General features: G+C 33.0%; 1 protein-coding gene across 6 annotated transcripts in view; it reads left to right on the top strand.

Moving 5' to 3' along the window:
• The window catches only part of LOC108966017 (CTD kinase subunit alpha), a 57,262-nt gene that overhangs the window by 13,661 nt on the left and 21,440 nt on the right, over positions 1–22,161 (top strand). For 4 of the 6 annotated variants that reach the window (XM_018928715.1, XM_018928719.1, XM_018928718.1 and 1 more), the window contains exons 1-2: positions 14,963–17,379; positions 17,885–17,923. In XM_018928715.1, coding sequence (XP_018784260.1) covers positions 15,723–17,379; positions 17,885–17,923 — 1,696 coding nt within the window. In that variant the 5' untranslated portion in view covers positions 14,963–15,722. Of the gene's footprint in view, positions 1–14,962; positions 17,380–17,884; positions 17,924–22,161 lie in introns of those variants that run through there. The other 2 variants (XM_018928717.1, XM_018928720.1) reach the window with 2 other exon arrangements.

Genomic DNA, 22,161 nt, shown 5'->3' with positions numbered 1-22,161 from the left:
TTTTTTTGGACAATTGTTCCAAAATTATGAATATTTATAAAACTTGTTTAACTAATAACTTAAAACTCTTTGAGGAGCACATATTTGGTAATCTGAACGCCATGTAAACAAACTCCTACTTGCTGTCGATAACTCTCCACTTTCAATGTTACTTCATATCTGCAACAATATTTATTTAGCTGTGAAATCAAGTGTTTACTAGTTTACTGAAAGATTTAGTAACTCGTTGTTAGTAAATTGCTGCAGTTTTGAAATGCTGTGTCTCCAGCGCCTAGAGATACGTACATAGCTTCTTATCGCTTTTAATAGACTACTGCGCTGGAAAAATACTTGTTTACCTAGTTCATTACACTTATTCTAATATTTTGTTGGAAAATTCCGCTGGTTATTTAAACACATAAGCCACGATTCACTGCTATCAGTTCAACAAAATGTGCATTTCACAATAACGAACATGTTTTTAGCCTTTGATCGTCTCGATTTTTGCGTTTAATACGCACTTTACATAGCTCCCGATATTGCATTAATTACCCGCATATTTTTATCACTTCTTTTTTTTCTTATTATGTACTTAGTATTTCACATCAAAAATTATCTAATTTGTATCAGCTTACGACATATTCTATCAGTCCTACCTTATCTGACACTTCGACGCTTTATTGCGAGAACGTGTATTGTAATATTCTTGAGCTGCCACTGTGTATTTCTATATGTTTATACAAAACAGGCGACCTCATAGAGGAACATCGAAAACATCGTACTAATAAAAAATATTACCAAAAATTATATTTCAATAATCTTTTTCAATAATTTATTTTGCTTGCTTATCAATACGTCTCTACTAAATGCTTATTTATGCTGATTATTTTTCGAACGTGATTTGCGGTGGCAGCACTTATCTGCCCGATTCGTGAGCTATATTTACATAGTGATACCGCAAATGAGTGAAAACGCCTGCTTTTACTTTTGTATGTGTGAATGTAATTTTTTTTTGGATTACCGATAATGGTTATCTTCACACAAACGTGCGTTATTTGACCGTGCACCCATACATTGACATTTTATTTTTTTTATTTTTATATTTGCTTACTTATAGCATAGCACTTCATTCAGAAAATCGCACTGTCCTTGCATGCCTACGTCAATGTTCTACGTATGCGCGCTCCTTACGTCATAAATAAAGCAAACAAAAAAAATAAATAAATAGTAAAATAAGATATATAGGTATATTATCATAAATATGTAGCACATATAGTATAATATAATTTACACAGAAACATAGTTAAAATATTTGCTTTCGTTTTTAACTGGCACAACATTTAATTAAAATTACACAAAAAAGTGACTAATTTTTAAAAATTTTTTATAGCAAATGTTTGATAAATTTCAATACTGACGTCAAATGCCATGCAAATTATTTAGTTATTACTCATTTCTTGTACGTACTAGGTGTGGTTCGCAAACATATTTTTGTGCTGAGTTATACTCTTATTTAAAATTCAATTATCCAAAAGTGAAAAGCCGGCAGGCGAATACAAATAGATAATGTAGATAATATATATGTTTGCAGAATATTTATTGCTATTGTTTCGATATAATTTTTAATTTAATTATTATATTAATTTTTTTAATTATTATTTTTTTCTCTTATTTTATTTTTCTAAATATTTATTTAATTACTTTGCTTTTTAATTTTATAAGTTCAAAAATTTATTAATTTAAACAGTCTTTCAATAATCGACTCTTGATGTTATCGATACTCCTTTTACCACTCTCACTGCCAGCTGAGTTCTAAACATTTGTTTTGGTTTGTTTTATTTATATATTTTCTACATTGAAATCTAGTGCCAGTTAACACATTCCAGCGGTTCATCCCTTTAAATTACTTTTCCCCCGTTAAAATACTCCGCAATTATGATAAGTATTGGTTTATGGTCACAACAGGCGTCTTCACACAAGCCAGAATAATAAATATTTGCACTGGATGAACTGCAAATAAAATTAATTATTTTAGATATTTAAATAGTTTTAAAGTATTTACATGACACGTTATTTAGAATTTATTCTCGTATATTCTAAATCCATAAATGTTTTTACAGGCAGTACATATTTCTATTCTAGTGATACGAAAAAAAGTAATGCGTATAAATGCATGTTTATATAACTGGCCACACGTGCCGTCTGTAACAAATTATAATTCTGTACATTGTCTATTTTAGTCTATAAATATAGTTGAAATCGCTGGTATATTAGTCTTGAAAAAAGAAAGGAAGGTAGGGGTTGCATAGATGTATGTATGTATGTGATATTCGCCTATAACTGCAATTTGCGGCAACTTTCCTTTCAATTTCTACATTATATTGCTAATGTCTTTTTTATTAGCCTAATCAATTAAACACGTTCAATTCATTATTGCCTATTTTTTAACGCTAGTAGCAACCGGAAATATTGGCAATAAAGCCTTGCGTTAAGGTTGCGTCAACGTGGGTGGCATTTTTGGCTGCAGTACGTCATATTTTTACGCTCATACCAAAATACATTTGTATATGCCAACTTCATTTCTTCTAATTTCGCTTATGCGTGTTAAGTCTATACTCGAGATAATTCTTCAGAAAATAACAAAATGCGCGTAATGCCACTGTTTCGATGTGAAATGAGTCACGCGTGGGCCATGCTAAATTTTACTATATGCTCATAAAAATGTATAGCATACGCATGCTGCTGTTTGTGTGGGAAAATATGCGATAATAATTAAGCAGCTCTTTCAAAAACAGTTAATAATTGTTGTTTGCACACAAAATCGAGAAATTAATATTTGGTTCAAAATAAAAAATTCAGTTGTTTTTAAAATGATTACAGTAAAAGTTTTGCCCACATGCGTCATCGATTGCTAAATATTATCTCTTTTCTGCATTATTCTTCTTTTAGGGTCAATGACACTTACACCCAAAAACTACTTGCCATTCACCGATATACATACATATGCAGTTTTATAATTATAATTTGTTATTTTAAATCATTAAATTCGCACGAGTAAACATCTATTTCTAACTTGCTTCATCTTTTCTTGTAAACTTGCTAATTTCTTGAAATCCAATCAAAAAGAATTTGCCGCGGGCTAAAATAAAAATAATGTGCAAAAAAAACTTTGTAGCCGAAACAACCCATAAGTATATTTAACCACTCTTAACTTTTTCTCTTGTACTTTAGTAGTCATAAAGCAGCAAAGACAACGTGTGAACAACCTCTAATCAATAATTGAATCAACAACTCAAACGATAGTAATCGACTTTCGGTATAAATTCTTCACTTTGCTCAGCTTACTGTTTGTTTTTCGGTTTATATTTTAATGCGTTGAACTCATTAAAACTTTTCAACACCTTTGCGCATTTATTTTGCCAAGCATCATAATTGCTGCCCAAAAGTCAATTGTAATTACACTTTACTACTTGCTTCATTAAAAAATCGGTTGCGTGTTTAAACCACTTTCAACTTTCCAACATACCAGTTCAGCATCCCGCGACCTTTATTGAAATCACACAAATGGTTAGTTAAATGCGACTCCACATTTTCCGACCTAAAAAGGTTTTGTCTGGCCAACAACAAGACTAGTTTTGGAGCGCACCATTGCGCTCTTCACTACGTGGTGTTTAATAAGTTTGGTACGTTTAAAGTGTGTTATTGCAATGGTGTCTCAATAATTCTGGTTTCTACAATTTATTTTCGCGTTTCTCGCCCGCTTTACAGCTCGAAAGTCATATAAGTTATATGCTTTTATATTTATTTTAAAATATATTTTTTGCATTATAAGTGAGCCGTTGCTGCTGAATTTCACTTTTATGTGCCGTCGTGTCTTGATGTGCTACCAGCAAGCGTCAATACATTTATTTCGGGTTTGCAATTAAATTTTCGCCACCTTTGCTTGAACTCAAGCACCTTTCAGTTCACACGTTAGCCCGAGCGCTTCGAATATAAAATTCTCTCAACAGAGTTGCTTAAGTAGAATTTGCCAAAAAAAAAGTAGAACTCGGCAAAAAAAGCGAGCTAGCACATGGTTTGTTTACTTTCATTTGTGCAACTTCTCAGACAGCCGTGATTTGTGACGTCTCACTACTGTAGTGGATTTTAAATTATGTTCAGCTCTTTGCTTTTATCGATAATTTTTGACTTTTTCAATGTTGTCATAATGTAAATCGAGAATTATTAAGATATTCATTCTGATTTGAAAACTTTCCTGGCAAATAAATATTTTCGTTTGTTTGCATTTTTGCACTTGGGCTTGAAAGCGTCGCCATTCACGCGAAATAACCAATCGCATTTATATTGCAACTATTTGCCTTGCAAGCTCATTTTTTGTTTATTATTTCCAATGTCTGTGTTGCTGTTGGCGCGAAATTGTTTACCCTTCACCGGCCAAATGCTTCCCAGCAATTCCTCACATATATTTTCATGGAAAATCAATCAATTAATGCGCTGGCATGGCGGCTGGGCAGCGATGTGCCTAATAGGCTGCGCTTTAAATTATTAACAATTATAAAAATCATGAGAGATTTAGCATTCAATTTACGCATACGCGCGTCGTTGAGCAGGGGTTAATTGTATTGCCTGCGAGCGGCCCAAACGCGTCCAGAGTCAATGGCTCTTTTGCATGATGCAATATTTGAAAACTATTTCATGCGAGTGCGCTAATTGCCAATAACGGAAAGGCGTACGTACATTTATACACATACTCTTAAACTTCGACGCATGTGCAATTGTTTACTACGCTGATTATACTTATACATATATATTTTGTTTTGGGTTTTTTACTCCTTCTAATTAAGTTTGTGGTTTCTTTATTGATCGCGATTCGCCCAATTCATTTGTTTGGATGAATGTGTTGACGACATGCCTTGGCAAGCAGTCATTAAGTCAAATATATTTGTCTGCTGCGGTAATTTGACGTTGAGTTCCTTACGTTCACCGCTTCATTCATACACAATATCACAGCATTAAACAATCGCTTTTGCACGCTTTAACACAGCTTTAATATTTCCGTAAAATTCCAAAGTTTATCAATTAGTCATAACGTCTAATTAATGTGCGCTTGTGTTGAAATACGCCACAAAAGTTTGTTTTACTACATAAATGAGGATTCCAAGAATGCGCTGCAAAGCAAGCTAATAACATTCAAACTCAAACTTACGTCAGCCAAAGTGAACATAGATTTGGTTTTTTCTTCTTCTTTGATTTCTAAAATGTCGATGGCGTTCATTCCGCTCGTTTTCTAGAAATTAATTTGAACGATCTTAGAACATATTCTCGTTAAATAGCATTTAATAAATATTTGAGCAACGATAGAATTAAAGAAGAAAATAAACTGTCAATATTCATATATTGTGCGTTCAATCGATAACTCTTATATTTTCACACCATATTGCCATTGAAAATTTATTCTAAAAAAATATAAAACCAAAATTATCACTTTATTTTTTCTACATCATCATCAAATAACATTTTTGACTACTTCTAAGTCCATTGGCAAATTTTTACTGCGTAGTTCATTTTTTTAAGCATGTTTTTTCGCTTTTTCTGTTTACATTTTTAGTGCTTTGGCTTACAATTCGTTCCATTTTTATTTATTAGCTCTTTCTTCAATGCCAGCTGAACAGCGGTCGATTTGTTTGCTTGACATTTCTGCGATTTTGCGCTTCACTGCGTCTTTGACTTTAAGTTGTAATGAGTCACTATGTAGTTGTTTTCAGAAACTAGTTTTTAAAGCAAAATAGAAATAATAAAAGAGAGATAATGCATAGTATAAGAAATTTAATTTACATTGACCTTTCACACAAATTCCGTTGTTACTTTCGTACAAAAATCCCCACTTTACGTTTTCAACCGGCTTTTTAAGGCCGCTACTAAAGCCACAAAAATTATTGTATGCATTTAGTTGATGACTAAGTGAGTGCTTTACATTTAATTCACTGTTTTTTATTGCAATAAATGCATATGTGAAACATTTGACGCATGCGGGTATTAAATAATTTATATGTTCGGGTGACTTCATTCGAATTTCTGCTACGTCAAATTTGTGGTATTATGTCAGTTGCACTGCGTTGTTTATCAAAAACGTTAAACTTCCAAGAAAGAAAAAATATATGTATGAAATGCAATTTTGCCTAGGCTATGTACATATATGTTATCGATTTTCGATATTATATTATTGCCAGTGTGTTACTGCAACTTTGTATATTTTCATTTTTCATAAAATGAACTTAATAATGCACTTAAATGTGTGTGTCTTTAAAAAATATTGAATTTTTTGATGGGCTACGTAATGTACTTAACAGTAGTGTAGTCAACAGCTAGTAAATATGTATAGTATCTTCTCCTATTCTTATTTACTTCAATTCGAATGTTTTGCCTAAGAATGTTGGTTTTGCTTTTTTCCACGCTTACTCTTAAATTTACATTTTTTGAGTGTGAAATCCGAGCAAAAACGCAAAAAGTAAGGCCAAAAATCGAAAATGCGACTTCCTGTTACACGTTGGACGTATGTACGTGTTACTTTAAAAAAAAAAAAAGTCAATTGCGTAGAAAATTATTGTGCTCGACATCTGCTATATTTTTATTTTCGCTATTACATTGCGAATATATTAAATTTTATTATACAGTATATGTACATATGTATGTATGTGCGCGCTATATAAGTAAATGGCAACGTCATTAAAGTAACTCAAGCGTATTGATGACGATATGAGCACTTAGCTGCTTGTTTAGATTAGGCAAAATTGAAGTAAAGATCAAAGAAAATGTAGTACAAGCTCGCAGCCCCATTCGTGAAGAATAACGCAAAGCTGGAAAATACTGGAAGAAAATGTAAAATTGCATAGGTCAAAGCGTAGGTGGGAAATACTTTCCAAGAACAATTCAATATATGTAAGACTGCTTGTATTTTGTAAACAAATTATATTAGGTTGTTTAACATTCCGTATCATAAACGACTGCTACCGACAAAAGCCACGGGCACGCTTACTTAAAGCGTGTGCCGCCAGTGTATAATGGGTGCCGGTGTATTAATGTGTGACTAGTTGTAAAATCGTAATAAAAATGATAATAGCAAGTTTCAAGTGCATTATTTGCCAACACGTTAGAAAAACAGACACAGGCATGTCTATTTTACGCGTGAATGCTTGATTACTCTCGTGGTGTGCGGCTGTTAGAAACTCCAGTAGCGGCACTAACATTTACTGCGAACTGCTTGCCGCTCGCCTGTTGTAATTAGTGTAGTAGTATGTGGACAGCTGTTGGCAAGTTAATTACTTACAATTCGCTTATCAGCTTTAGACGCTGCCCGCTTGAGTGATTGCATTTGAACGCCCTTGACTCAATTCTCAAGCGTTTAGAAGGGTGGAGTTGACATTAAATTAATATTAAACTATTAAACTTAAAAGTTCAAATCTCTACTAACCTAAAGGAGAAAATGTTTTATTTTTTTTTTTTTTTTACTTTACGTGTTACGAAATGGAAATATTATATTATTTTCCGAGCTAACGCTTTAATCTCCGAAGAAATTGTTCTGATCGGTCCACTATAGCATATATGTAGCTGCCATACAAACTGACCGCTTAAACGCAAGCTCTTGTATGTACATTTTTTATATGCGGAGAGTTTCGGTAAAACCAAAGTTAGCGTTTTTTTTTTTTGTTTTTGTTGATATTTTTTCCTTTCTTTGTTCTTTCCCAGTAATCGCATTAAAAGCTTTACACCACATTTTGCTTTTATTTAGTAATTCATGTAACCACATTTTATTTACCGCAATACTTGCTGAAAATTTTACATTACTATTTTTGCATATTAAACGTATTGCAATCTGCATTGTGTATGCTCTGCTTTGGTCGCATGATCTCATCCAGTTAGTTAATAGTTGTGAACTGGTTATTTGCATACGCCCTTCTTTTCACAATCAGCGCGGCAGTATTTATCTGCTCGCTAGCCACAAAATGGCGAGTGTTTTTAGCATGATTTGCACATTTGCTCATCTATTGGTTCCCAAGTGTGTTTTCTTTTCGTCTGATCTCTGTCGCCAAACTCAAACCACAACAACAATGTGCTAATCTCAGTATCAGCCGTCAAGAAGCCGCTGACTTTTGCACCTACCACGTTGATTTTTCTGCACATGATATCGTTCAATCTTGTCGTCTTCTTTGTTGTGCTTGCAACAGCAATTGTGATCTTTGTATATTTACGTTATTATTATTATTATTATCTCCCACGAAAGCGGAAGCAACTTGTCTTTTGCTCGTGTGTGTGTGCATAATCTTCGCGACTTTTCCATCAGCGCCGCCAGCAGTGTCAACTTTCAACCTGTCACCTTTGTTGATCCTTTCCATAATGTAAATTGAATCCTTTGTTTCTTTCTTTAAGTATTTGTAGTAAGTAAATATATGTTTACAAATTTACTTTTCCGTTTTAATGGGCGTCTTTATATGCTGTATGCTTGCAAACACACATTTTCTTTGACATGTCTCCGTCATCGTACAGTAGCTGTGCTTGCTGAACATTTGAACAAAGAAATACCTAAAATTATTGCCATTCCTTCTCAAAGATTTCTCAATTTTTATATCTGTAATACAAGTAGGCTGTTAAAAGTCTGATTAAAAGCTTTTTTTTGTGACCGAAAACTTTCCAATACGTTTCCACTTGTTTAGAAAAAAAAATATTTTTTAAAATAAATTTTTGTATAGCATTAAAATACTTTTTGAATGCTCGATAGATTTTTTTGTGCAATCGATAACATTTCAAGGAAATATTTTGCTGAAAGCTCTACGTTTTAAAATCTTTTTGTGAAATTCTAAATTTGACCTCAAAACTTTTCTGATAAATTTAAACTTTTTTGGTGCTGGAAAATGAAGCAAAACTATTTTTTCACACTCACACACACGCTGAAATCTTTACGTTTTAAAAGCTGTTTCTGGAGTTTTTGAAGTGTTACGGAAAACATTTCTGATCATTTATGTTGAAAGCTATATTTTTTTAAAGCTTTTTCTGAAGTTCTAAAGCTTTCATAAAGCTGTTATTTAAATATTTTCTAGCCTTAATATTATCATACTTTAGAAATGATTATAAAAAAAAATAAATTTGCTATGAAAGCTTTATCGAGTGCTTTTTTCGAGCTTAAACATTAAGCTTTTGATTTTTTTGCTTCACACATTTCGCTTACACTGTGTGCCTTGTCAGCGGTTACTTTTCACTGTCAACGCTGCTGTCTTGGTTACCGTTTTTTCTTCACTGCTACACTTAATAGCATTTTCTGCTTCACTTCGAATGCGTCAAGCATGTTTATCGATTTCTTTTCTGTTAAAAATAATAAGCACGCAAGAACAATACAGGCAGGCGGCAGTAGAAACGCTATGTATATGCAAGCAAAGTAATGAATACTAAATGAAAATGCCTAAGCATTCATTTAGAAGGCAACCGAATTTGAAAGGCGCAGCTTGAGCATGGATGGACGTGCTGTCAATTACATAAATTAGTTAAATTGCGCAGATGTAAATAAAAGAATAGAGGCTACACGATATTTGAACTGAGCAGGCAGAGATAAATCAGTTAAGGTCAATGCCTTTTGCAGCCTTTTATTAAATTGCTTAATGTAATAGTTTTTTTCTGCGCGCCTTGCACAAATTCGTCGTCCACTTTTATTCGAGTATTAATTTTTAATAGTTGGTGTTTCTAAACTATTCAACATCATAAATCGTTTTTTGAACTCCCCACAGGTGGTACGAAGGACACTTTTTCCACCACAAGTCGTGCATGTTGCGCACTTAAATTTTTATGAATTTTTGTTGTTGTTATTTTTCTGCCATACATTTTTCACACTACGGTTTTAAGTAGCCCAACAACGGCTTTAACTCTCTGTGTTCGTTTCGTTACAACGCGGTATTGACTTTTGACACGAAACTTCGCGCACTGTATATTTCCATACCATAGCTGCTGTTCGGTCAACGTGGCGTATGATGAACACGTTAAAGTTTTGACGTGCCAATTGGAACGTTGCGCTTAGCGCTGCCTATCAGCTGAAGAGGGAGAATATGAAGAGCACACAAATGTAATTAATCATTCTATTGATTTGTTTATGTACACAAATTGATTAGTTGTGCCATTCGAGAGTAATATAAATAATAAAAACAACAGCAAAGTTTATAGAAAAACATGCAAAACTTATTTGCTTTCAATTTTAACGTGTCGCAACTCAGCAAATATTTGCAAAATTATATTTGCATTTATTCGCGTTCACTTTCATTTTGTTATAAGAACAAAAAAAGCAGCAAAACAAATAGTAAAAATAAGTAAAATTTTGCGTAAAAGCTTGCCGCAATTCTGTTATGGCGTCTGTCACCCGTTGCCCGCTTCCGCTGTCAGCCACTTACGTCAGTGTCATTGTGCTTTCGGTTAGTGTGGTTAGTTTTGAGTCTTGCCAAAAATATAAATTCAATTAGTCGGAAGGTTGCCATTTCTACGCATGCGGTCGCAAGTTTTCTTACACAATATTTGCTGCACGCAGCTTCACCTTCGTCAAGTGCAGCATAGAAAGTGAAATTTCTCATGTTTACAATTTATTTTAGCTTTTCTATTTCTATTTTCACTACATACTCAATATACAATAGTGGAATGTCAATAGTTAGCATAAGCTATGCAGATGTCCTAGACCCAATTGAAAGTGGTTGAACCATTGCAAAGAAGCATTGCACGCACTTAGACTTGAAATTCTGGCGCGCATACTTACACTAATTCTTTATATATTTAAATTCTAATTTTTTCTTGATCTTATTTATTTATTTTTTTTTAATTAATTTATTTTTTTGTTATTTTTGCTTTAATTTTTTCAATTTTGGTTGTCAAATATAATAGTATCCAATAAATGCAATCGCAAATAATTCCTTTAATGCGAATTGTGCTTCGATGAAAGGAATGTATCGCCGAATTTTTCGACTGCAATATTTTATACGCAAAAATGTAAGGTCAAAAGATACCAAATACGTGTTAAACTTGTTGGTCTTAATATTTTTTTATTTTCTATATAATTTTTGCATTTAATTTTTTTATACAAAAATGTTTTACGTAATTTCACGATTTTATGCGCGTGTGTTAATTAATTGCTGATAAGAGCCAACTTAAAAATAGCTGATCCCATTGATTAATTCACTTTGGTAATTAGCGTGTTCTATTATTAGATGCCATTTTGTCCATCAAATCAATCATATAAGTTTAAACACATTAACACGTTACAATGTGAATTAAACATCAGAAAATGTGAAGAAGTACTTAACATACGTTTTATAGGTGCAGTGGAATACTTCTTACAGCTGCACTCGAGCGTGAATTTGTTAAAAAAATATGAACTCCTTTGTAGTAACAATTTCGATCTGCTTATTAATACATTTTTCTACGCAGTAAAGATATGCTCGGAATTAAAAGCGCTGATCAGTTATTTACCCCGTGTTTCTGATTGATTTTTGCATGTCTGCTATTTTACAACTTTTTTCATGTTATCATTGAACTTTTGTAACGTTTATGGTATTATTCCAATATTCTAAGGCTTTCACTAAAGAGCTTTGGCACGCCCTTTAGAGCTTTCACAAGCTTTGAAAGTAAATATTTAAGCTATTATTCAAATATTATGAGGCTTTTATTAAATATCTTCGAGCTTTCACAAGCTTTAACTATACTTCGGTTATTTTTCCAGCACTTGCTGAAAGAACTTTCTTCTATTATATACTTATTGCACGCCATAGTCGCTAAAATTATCATTTCTTCTCCACATTAAAGTTCTTTCTAATACAGACGTAATTGTACACTGCATTATTCATATCGAATCCGTTCATACGCATTTAAGTCCTTATTTTCCACGCTAGCGCATGCAACACGCAAAGTAGCGTGCAATTAAATGTAAAGGACAAAAACACGCGTTTGAATATATTTTTTAAGAAACTACAAAAATAGTTTCAGGATCAAAGCTTTGACGCATTAGAATTTTCTCTGCTATACAATTTTCAATTGTGTTATTCTTTGCTAGTTTCATTACATGAATTTTCGAAGTAATTAATTAATGATCAATTAATTATTAACGAATTGACAAATTTAACTGATTAATTTGCTCACATGATTAATATTTAACTTATTTGAATTGAACTGTCATTACTTGTAATAATATAAACTGTGATACACACTGCAACTTCATTTTGAAGAACTTAACTTGAGCACGCACTGTCAATTTATTTCACACGTCAAGTTACTTTGTTTAGCAATTACTTATTCCTTTAGCTTTTAAAGTGTTCTTTGCCACATTTTTCAACTTAACTGTTTTTTCTCAATTCTTCTTACCTGCAGCTGCAAAATCAAACGAATTTTAAATCTTTAATACGAACATTTTCTTGAACTCCCCTTTTCATTCCTTGTTTAAATATACATTTTGAATAGGTCAACTCAAATGCACGTGGCAGTAATTCAGTAATTGAAGAAGGAAAAAATCAATTTCCTTGCTTTTCTTGCTACATTTGCGGGTGTGAGTAGCACCCAGACTACTAGGAAAATGTTTGTGCTGCCATGCGTCAATAAGCGCCACGGGCTGTGTTGGCCAACAAGCTATATAACAACAACGGCAGTAGCTATAGAAAGTACATCCGCACCTGTTACTTTGCAAGCCAACTGGCGCAGGTGTGTCCGAAAAAAGCTGGCCACTTAGAATGAGGTCATAAGTCGAGTGTTAGTGAAAAAAGGATTTTTAATGTCTGCTCGAGTGCACACATAGGACTAGCTGTATTTGCTAGTTTGTATATTGAAGTGTTCTTGCAGCCGAAGTTTAGCCAGAGTGGACGATACAAAAATACCTCAATTTCCATTCAAATAGTCTGTCCACAAGCCACTTTCTTTAAGCATTTACACAATTTTTTTTTTTATAAAATTTTGTGTTGTCGGGTATCTAATTTCACATTCCATTAATGCACTCGCTAACTTCACCAATTATGTGCACAAGTTATCGTTTATTTTTCACCAAAAATGTTACTTTAACTTGCTGCGTTGTGAAGCGATTTTTTATGTTTTTTTATACTTTTGTTTGGCAATTTCTTCTCGCCTTACTTTGTTTACTGACAAACGCTTGATCAATCTAGTTATAATCCTTCAGCATATTTTCACTGTGTGCCAATCAGTCACTTGAAATGATTTATACCAGTTTTCGGCAGTTTTTTGACGATTTCTGCAATATTTGCAAATGTCATTTAAAGTAGCCTGTATTAAAGCAATTTCACAAGTTCTTGCGCTGCTGGTACTTAATGTGTATACCGTATGAAGTGTGCAGATTAGTTATCGATATCAGCTTTGAGTTTGATCGCTCACCACTGATGACATATCTGTAAACAAGTTTATTTGTTTTTAAATTTGAAGTGGGCACTTGCATGACTTCAATTATTACGAAATTTGAGTAAACAAAAAATGTTAATTTAAATTTTCTGTATGGCATAGATACATATATGTGTACATATGTACATATGTATCATATTAGAATATTATATATATGTATATTATGTATTCTTGTGAAATTTACGCCCACTTGGCATACGAGGCCAAAATAAAAGTAAAATATATAAAGAATCAGTTTAAATTTCTATTGCTGAAGTGTTGCAATCATATATACATTTGTACTTCAAGATTAAGCCCCACCACTTTAATTAGTAATACAGATATTTAAAACTTTTAAATATTTATTTGATATTTCAATGTTTTTTTGTTATGTTTTTGTTTTAATTTATTTTTATTTTTTGTTTTGCGCTTCATTATAGCTCCTAATTACCAATAATTTGCGTTTTAAGTACTAATTTTTAAATGCTTCATGTAAGCCCTTGATAACATGACTTGGACTCGTGAAACTCACATGTACCTTTGTATGTATACATATGTGTGTACGGCCAACATATTTACATACTTATAAATAAATGTAAAAGCCCTTCCTGGCTTATCAACGTTTTGCGGTTGAGCCACAGCTCACGGTGACTTATCAGCGCTGCTTTTTTATTTTTGTCTTCGCTGCTAAGTACGCGTCGCCATTGCAAGAATTGCAAATGGATTTTTAACACACACAATCACACATTGAGTAAGCTCCAGCACTAGCTTGCAGCGCTAACACACATTCCATGCGTTGGTGCTAATTATTTTTCCCCCGTTTACTTCTTGTTTGCCATTAATTTCCACTAATTCCATTCAACGTAATATACTAAGCAACAAATGTACATAAATATACACACGTGCATATGTACATATGTATGTGTATGTGAGATTTTTTTTTCCACCACACCGCCGTGTTGGCTTCGCTGGGTGCCTTCGTGTGTTGTATTACCTGTCGGAGCAATTATGTACTTCGGCTTTTTCATACACTCGCACACACACACACACACACATCCGCTCCGTTATGCGCTCTACTTGGCCATAGTCGCTTACGATAGCCACTGCTTGGCGACTTCGTGTTTCTTTTTCGGCTGATGCGGCGTTCGTGCCTACCCGATGTACGTTTCGCACATTCAGCGCTGCGTGTGTGCGCGCTGAGTGGATATTCAACTTTCGCTTTTCTATTTTCCGCCGCCGCTTAAGCAGTGGGTGGGTGGTTGGCTGACAGCGGGTGGACATTTGGAAAATAGATAACATCCATGATACACATACGCCATGGACGCACATACGGACTTTGCACACGAGTGTATTTATGTGTATGTATGTACATGTAAAAGTGTGCGTGAGCGCGCTGAAAATGTTAGCTGCCATCGTCCATTGTGTGCGCTGGTATGTGTTTCATGTTCGCATTCGCACTCACTTTCGTGTGTTCGCGCGCGTGTGTAGTCGTATTCGTATGTGTACGAGAAGGTATTTTTTTTTGTAATTTTTAAATTCAGCATATTCGTGGCAATATGAGCGGCAACATGTTGTAGTTAGTAAGTCAGTCGGCGTTTGACAGTCACAGTAAGAAGAGGCTATTAATGATTCCAATAGCCGATAATATAACACACGCGCTCACTGCAACAACAATAAGTAAAAGCGAAAAATTTAGAAATACAACAACACGTCAACGGGTTTGGTCTGCAATACGTGCAAAAAACTCGACAAAATAAAGAAAAACAAACATTTTTATTGAAAATTTCAAATTCGAAACGAAACATAGAAATATAATATTGAAAACATATCGATTTCGGAAACTCAAAATTCATACGAAAGTTTTTGCTAAATGTTTGCGAAATTTCCCAACACACCAGTAATGTGTTTTTACCGTTAATTTCAGTAAACAAGTGCAATGTGACTGTTTAGAAACAGAAAGTTTCCTTAAAAGAAAAGCGCCACAAGTGTTTCGTATAAATTTGTGCTCATTGTGCAAAAACCAATATTCAAGGACCCAGTGCATGCGTCCTCAGTGTCAGCGTGAATAACTTTCAGTGCGAAAAAAAATTACATTTAACTACAGTGCCTTCTAAAGTGTGTTTTTTTTCATTCACTGAGATTGTTAAGCCAATTAGTGGCATTTCGAAAGAAAGACAAATAAAAAACAACTGCAAATTGTAAAAAGTGCGAACAGCAAAGGCAACACATAATTAAGTCGCCAGTCAGCGCGTTGTAGTGGCAAAGTTATAGTGCATACAGATAACGTTAAAGACCGCAAAGACTAACAAAGAAATTACCCTAAGACCAATATTTCAACCCTGATGGCAACAACAGCACCGGCCAGCGCCCCCCTTATCAGCCACAGCAGCTCCGCCAACAGCAGCAGCAAGCCGATTACCATACCCTTGCTTGAGCGCTTCACCAGCCAGCTATCCACCGGTTCGGCCGACAGTGGCGTCGTTGTTGTTGGTGCTAACTCTTCCAACAGCAACTCTGTGGCGTTGACTAGAAAAAACCTTGCCGCCAACTGTTCATTGGATACGCGCTGCAATTCGCTATGTCTGCACGGCACGAATGTCAAATGGCAGCTCCAGAAGCTGAAGCAGCCCACCAATAAACAATTGCTGTCGCAGGATAGTGGCATCGATGCCGTTGTCGATGGCGGTAGTGGCGGCACATTGGCCGCTGATGGCGACGCGGATTCGACTGCCGGTTCGCGGCAACAACTCAAGTCCATGCAGTGTTCGTCGTCCAGCAGTGAGTCGCTGGGCGGCAATTCATCTGGCCTGTCGCTGTCCAAATATTCGGAGGATGGCGGCGAGTCGGAGAACTCGTCGGGCATTTGCATGAGTGTCGGCAGTGGCCGACGCATTAAGTATCGCAGTAGCGCCAGCACCTGCACTCAAGGTTTAGAGGACCGTATCGAAGAGGTAGACATACCAGACGATTACGACGAGGAGGAAGACGACGTGGATAATGACGACGTCGAAGTAGACGAAGACGATGATGAAGTCGATGTAGGCGTAGATGATGATTTGGACGTGGATGAGGATGAAGACGTTGAAAGTGACAGCGATTCGGGCAACAACTCGGGTGTTGTAGGCGAAACAGGCAGCGCCTCCATGCCTACAACGGTCGGTACACTAAATGGCTCCTTTGGCAAGATCGTGCCAACGAAAGCAATCGGCCTCAAAGAACCACCGGCAGCGAATCAATTGCTCATCAAATCGTCGCTACATGCGCCGCAATGCGCCTCAGCGCCGGTAGGCAGTGTTACTTACTCAACGTCCCACCACAAAGCCAATGAAACAAATAAGCCAACCACTAGCAGTAGTAACCATAATAATCTAAACAATAATCGTAGTAGTAGCACTAGAGACCATAGTAGTAGTAGTAGTAAACCGCAAGCAGCCACTAAGTCCAAAAATCCCGAATCACAAGTATTGGCCACTGATGGCAATTATTATTTTCCGCTGCTGAAAATCTCCGACGATCCGTACATTGATTCGAAATTGATTAACAAGAAGGATGGCCTACAGGACACCATGTACTATCTGGACGAGTTCGGCAGTCCGAAATTGCGCGAGAAATTCGCACGCAAACAGAAGGAGAAGGAACAGAAGCAACAGAAGGCGCAAAGGAAGCAAAGCAAACGCGAAGAGGAACGTAAGAAGCGCACAACATTGGCGCCGAACGCCACTGCTGCATTCACGACTGACAAGCAAACCGCTAAAAGCGGCGCGACAATGGAGTCCAAAAAACCAAGCAACGTCATAGACGCTGCAACAAACTGTGATGATAGCTCCAAGGAGCAAAGGCAAAGTAGTAGTTATAAGCACAAATGCGACGCTGCGGCTGGGAGCGAGCAGAAGACCGCTAATGAGGCGGATACGCGCATTACAGCGAGCAACAAGTCGTTGTCGACCGCAACCTGCGTGACCTGGAACAAAGTATTTCGCAAGTTCAAAACTGTATTAGGTAAATGGGGATATTTTAGAGTCTAACTTTTTTTTCTAATTAAAATCTGATATGGTGAAAATAATATAAGCATATTTTTGTGAAAGTTTGAAAAATTATTGTTTTGAAAGTTTAAAAAAAATATTTAAGTATAAAAAATATCTTCTGAAAGTTAAAAAATTGTTTTTTACAAAAAAAAAAAAAAAATATAACAAAAAAATGTGTATGCAAATCTAAAAAAACATTGCTTTTGAAAATTTTAAAGTGAAATCCTTGATGTTCAGAATTGCAAAGTAGTCTTAAAATATGTTTTCAAATACCATAGAGGATTGTAATGTTTTTATCATACAAAAAGATTTTTAGAAAACAACTTTCGAAGTTCGATTATTTTTTTTAGTATGTAAATTTTATTTTGATAATTGTATAGTCTAAAAACTACATATATTTCAAAATGCCGCAAGCATTTTTTTTTACTTAATTTTTAGTTCAATTTTGTAACTTACACATTTTTCTTCTCTCTTTTTAGGTAAGTCTGATATCAGAACGCAAGCTATAGCCAATACTGGTAAGGCACAAGTTTTTATAAATTCAATAATTGTTCGACATTAGAAAACGTTTTTAAGCTTTTTGTAATATATGTATAGATTGGAAAACATTTATAGTAAATGCAACTTGTTGCCTATTTTTAGGCGTGCAGAAATTCGTGAATTTTCTTTGTAGTATTGTAGGAATCTTCTTACATTTTTTAAAGGTTTTACAGACGTACATATGTAAATTCGATAGAATTTGTAATTTGGACTTTTTTATTTTTATTAATTTTTTTTTTTAATTTTTTATTTAATTGTTTTTCTTAAATTTAATTTCAAATTTCTTGGATAATAATTTATGCAGTTACAATTTGTAATGTCATAATTTCAATAATTTCCGTATTGTTTCCCAAAAGTATTTTCCGCTGTCATATGTTCCATTATGCATATGTATGAGGAATACATACATATATGTATTTGTACATATTTAATTTTTTTTCTCAAAAATTGAAGCAAGCATGCCAGATTTGTCCCAATTCATAGCCACCTACGTATGTACATACATACTAGTATATTATATATGTACTTAAAACAAAAATTAAAAGAAAAAACGATTTTTTCTGCTTTTGCGGTAATTTTATTTTTAACAGCACTTTTCCGGATATTTTTGTAAATTGAAACTGAATTTCCTTAAATGTGGCACTGCTTGCCATAATTTGCTCGTATAAAGCGTTAAATAAACAATTTGCTGTTTTAAAACTTTTCGTGACTACGTCATAAAATTAAAATTTTTGAAACTTGGCAATTCAAACCTATTTTTCCTGTTTTATGTACATATTTATTTCGAATTTATTTACATAATTCGTATTTAACTCGTCGATGACCGAGTTAATAAGCAACTCATATCGTTCTGAACTTTGATTGCTGCCTTGTGGGCAATATTACATAGTTTATACGCATATGATTACATGTTTATATGTATAAATACAAAAATATATACACATATATTTACGATGGAGATATTGCTATAGCAGCAAATGTAGCACAAATAGTAAACAATACGCAGAACAAAGACGCATTTTGCGTGCGTATATGTAACCTTATTAATTCCTTATCATTACATTTATTTGCTTATTTATTATATTTTTTACTGTTTTCGAATTTTTTGATTACATATTTTCGGAATTATTTCATATTTTTTTTTAATTATTGTTATTTGTTTCGTATAAAAAATATTTGTATAAATATTTATAAAAAGAAAAATATTTTTTATTTACTTTTTATATCTTTCAATTTTTTATTTAAAATATATAGATATTTTTTATGATTTTTTTATACATTTTTTTTATTTATATAATTCTTTTATACATTTTTTGGAATTGTTTAATGTTTTTCTTAAAAATATTACTGTTATATTTGATAAAAAATATTTGTATAAACATTTATAAAAAAGATAAATATTTTTTGTTGTTAATTTTTTTTTGTGATTTTTTTAGAGTATTTTAAAAATATTTTTTTATGATTTTTTTAAATACAGATATTTTAGATATTTTTAAAATAGTTTACTTTTACACTTTTTTTATTAAATGTGTTTAAAGAAAAATTAAAAATTGTTTATAATTTTTTTATTATTAATTATTTTTTTCAAATACAGATATTTTATATATCATTTATATAATTTTTTATTCCATTTTTTATTTTTGTTTTATTTTTTAAATTTTTTTATTTCTTTTTTAAATTGTTTTATTTCTTTTAATTGTTTTTGCTTTGTTTTGGTTTTTAATTTTTTTTAAAGAAATTTTAAATTTTTTTTATAAAAAAAATTTGTTTTATAAAACTTTAAAAGTTTATAATTTTTTGTCATTTTATAAGACTAAATACAGGGATTGCGATTTTTGCTCGCACAATACAATTATGTGAGATTTACACATACAAAGTTGCAAGGCGCGATAAGACTTACTACTATATGTATATTATTTTTATTTCCTCCACATTGATTACAAATGGCCACAAAGCGATTAAGCCAAGCAAAAAGAAAGCGTAAAAAACGTCAACACGTCATTTACGAAAATAATTCAATGAACGCACAAGAACAAATGCGTTATTTATCATTTCGCTTTGCTGCGTGCATTGGCTGCCATAGCTATACAGCTGTGCCCCTTCCCCTTTTTACATATGTACACTCACTAAAAGTATTCTTCCGATAGGTTAGACTGTTTGTCAGTCCTTTTGTCACTTGCCGATAAGCAGCCGCTATCAGCATGACTGTTGCTTATTTCACTTTGTGCAGCCTCTTTTAAGCATTCTCGTTGTTTTTATAAAATTATATAAATTTTATAGTTTTCTTTCGTTTTTTTTTTTTTTTTGTTGGTTTAGTTTAATACATACTTTGTAGCTTTGTTTGTTTTTACTATACATTTTCTATAGAAATTTTGTAATTGTACTTTTGGCACAAGTTTTTTTATAAATGAATTTTTAATTGTATTTCTTGAGCGCGGAAAAATCTACTATCTGTATAATTTGCACAATGAAAGCGGTCATTTAGGTTATCGCGCCTAAAAAGTCAGCTGTTTTATGCAGCGAGCGTACGACGACAAGAAATATTCAAGATGTACATTCATACATAAAACTCGGCAAAAAAGAGAAAATGTAAGAATAATGAACTTTTTTCACTTTTGGCTAGGAAAAATATCAATTTTATCAATTTGAATTTGTTCAATTTTTTTATTTAATTTATTTTTTATAATTTTTTYTTTCATTTCATTTTTTTAAATTATTTTTTTTCATTTCATTTATAAATTTTTTTTTATTTTTACTATTTATTTTGTTTTGTCATTTGTTTTTCTTTAATATGTATTTCTTGCCATTAATGACACTTCACACTTACCTAATTTTGTTTTGATAATTCGAATATTTGCGTTAAGATTATATCAGTAAATTTGTGCTAATCAAATTTTGAATATTTATTTCTGTCATCAAACTTTCCAGCTGCTGCTTTGCTTAGCCTAGCAGCAGCGTGGCATCGCAGTTAGAGACATTAAAAATATTAACTTGTTTACTAGACATTTTAGCAAAGACATTTCTGCTCAAGTGATATTTAAAATAAACAATTAGAGTGGGGAAAGAAGTAAAAACAGACCTGTCCATCCGGCTAAGTCAAACAGCTACAGTGATTTGCCTATTTTATTCATAGGTATTTATATACGAATGTACATATGTATGTAAATAAGTTGCGGTGTGCACTCAAAAACACATTTACTATGTTAATACCACTATATGTATAGTATATACATTACTTTATATAATATATTTATTTTGAAGAAATGGGTGTGTCCGCAGCTGCCTCTCATTTCACTTTTTTCAAGCAATTTTTTTATATTTTACTTTTTATTTATTTATACATATGTTTTTTCCAATAGTGTATTTGTTTATTATCTACACTGTTCCTTCATTGTCTTATTTTTTGTTTTTTATTTATGTTTTTCGTTATTTTTAAATACAAATTTTTCTGGCACTTACAACTACACACATATGAGCATCATACGATTGGCGTCATTTTTTATGCTTCACCTATTTTGGCAACATTTCAAAAATAACAAATAATTAAAAAACGGCAGTATTAATTTTCGAATTTATGCACATACTTATGCATGCAGACTTTCCTATGCGTTTTTTTTTTTTAAATTTCGTGTTTTAACAAATTTGTCAAAATTTATTTATAACACATTGCTGGCGTTTCTAGACTACAACCACAATGCAACACCCACTCAGTGCGGCTAGAAAATTTCAAATGCAAGCGACAAGCTGCGAATTTATCTATGCGTGTGCGGATAGTATTCGAGTTCGAAATTTCATTAATGCCAATGAAAAAAAAAATTGTTATTTTATTTCTCGAAAAATGCTGTCGGGAAAGCTCTTCTATCTATTTATGTATTTCTTTTTACGCTCCTAAATGTAGGCTATGCTGTGTGTAGAGACGTCGTGTCATAGCACACGTAGCATATATTTTTTTTACTTTTTGTCTAATTTTTACGCTAACATACTTTCAACTGAAACATGCCAAAAACACTCAAGATGCACAAAAATAAATATTTAAAGAAAAATCTGAAAATATTTTCGGCTGACACTTATGTATGTATGTTATTGTGAGATTTTGTTATTAAAAAGTGTGCGAGTTTATGTTTTTTTTTTGTTAAACTTTGGTATAAATTTTTATTTGTGTATTTTTGATTCGATAGAAAAATATTTTTATTTGGTAATTATATAATAATATATT

This window comes from Bactrocera latifrons, unplaced genomic scaffold (assembly GCF_001853355.1).
Source record: "Bactrocera latifrons isolate USDA-ARS-PBARC rearing strain unplaced genomic scaffold, ASM185335v1 scaffold_154, whole genome shotgun sequence".
NCBI lineage: Eukaryota > Metazoa > Arthropoda > Insecta > Diptera > Tephritidae > Bactrocera > Bactrocera latifrons.
The sequence above is the reverse complement of the archived record's forward strand: the minus strand, read 5'-3'. Positions and strand labels throughout refer to the sequence as shown.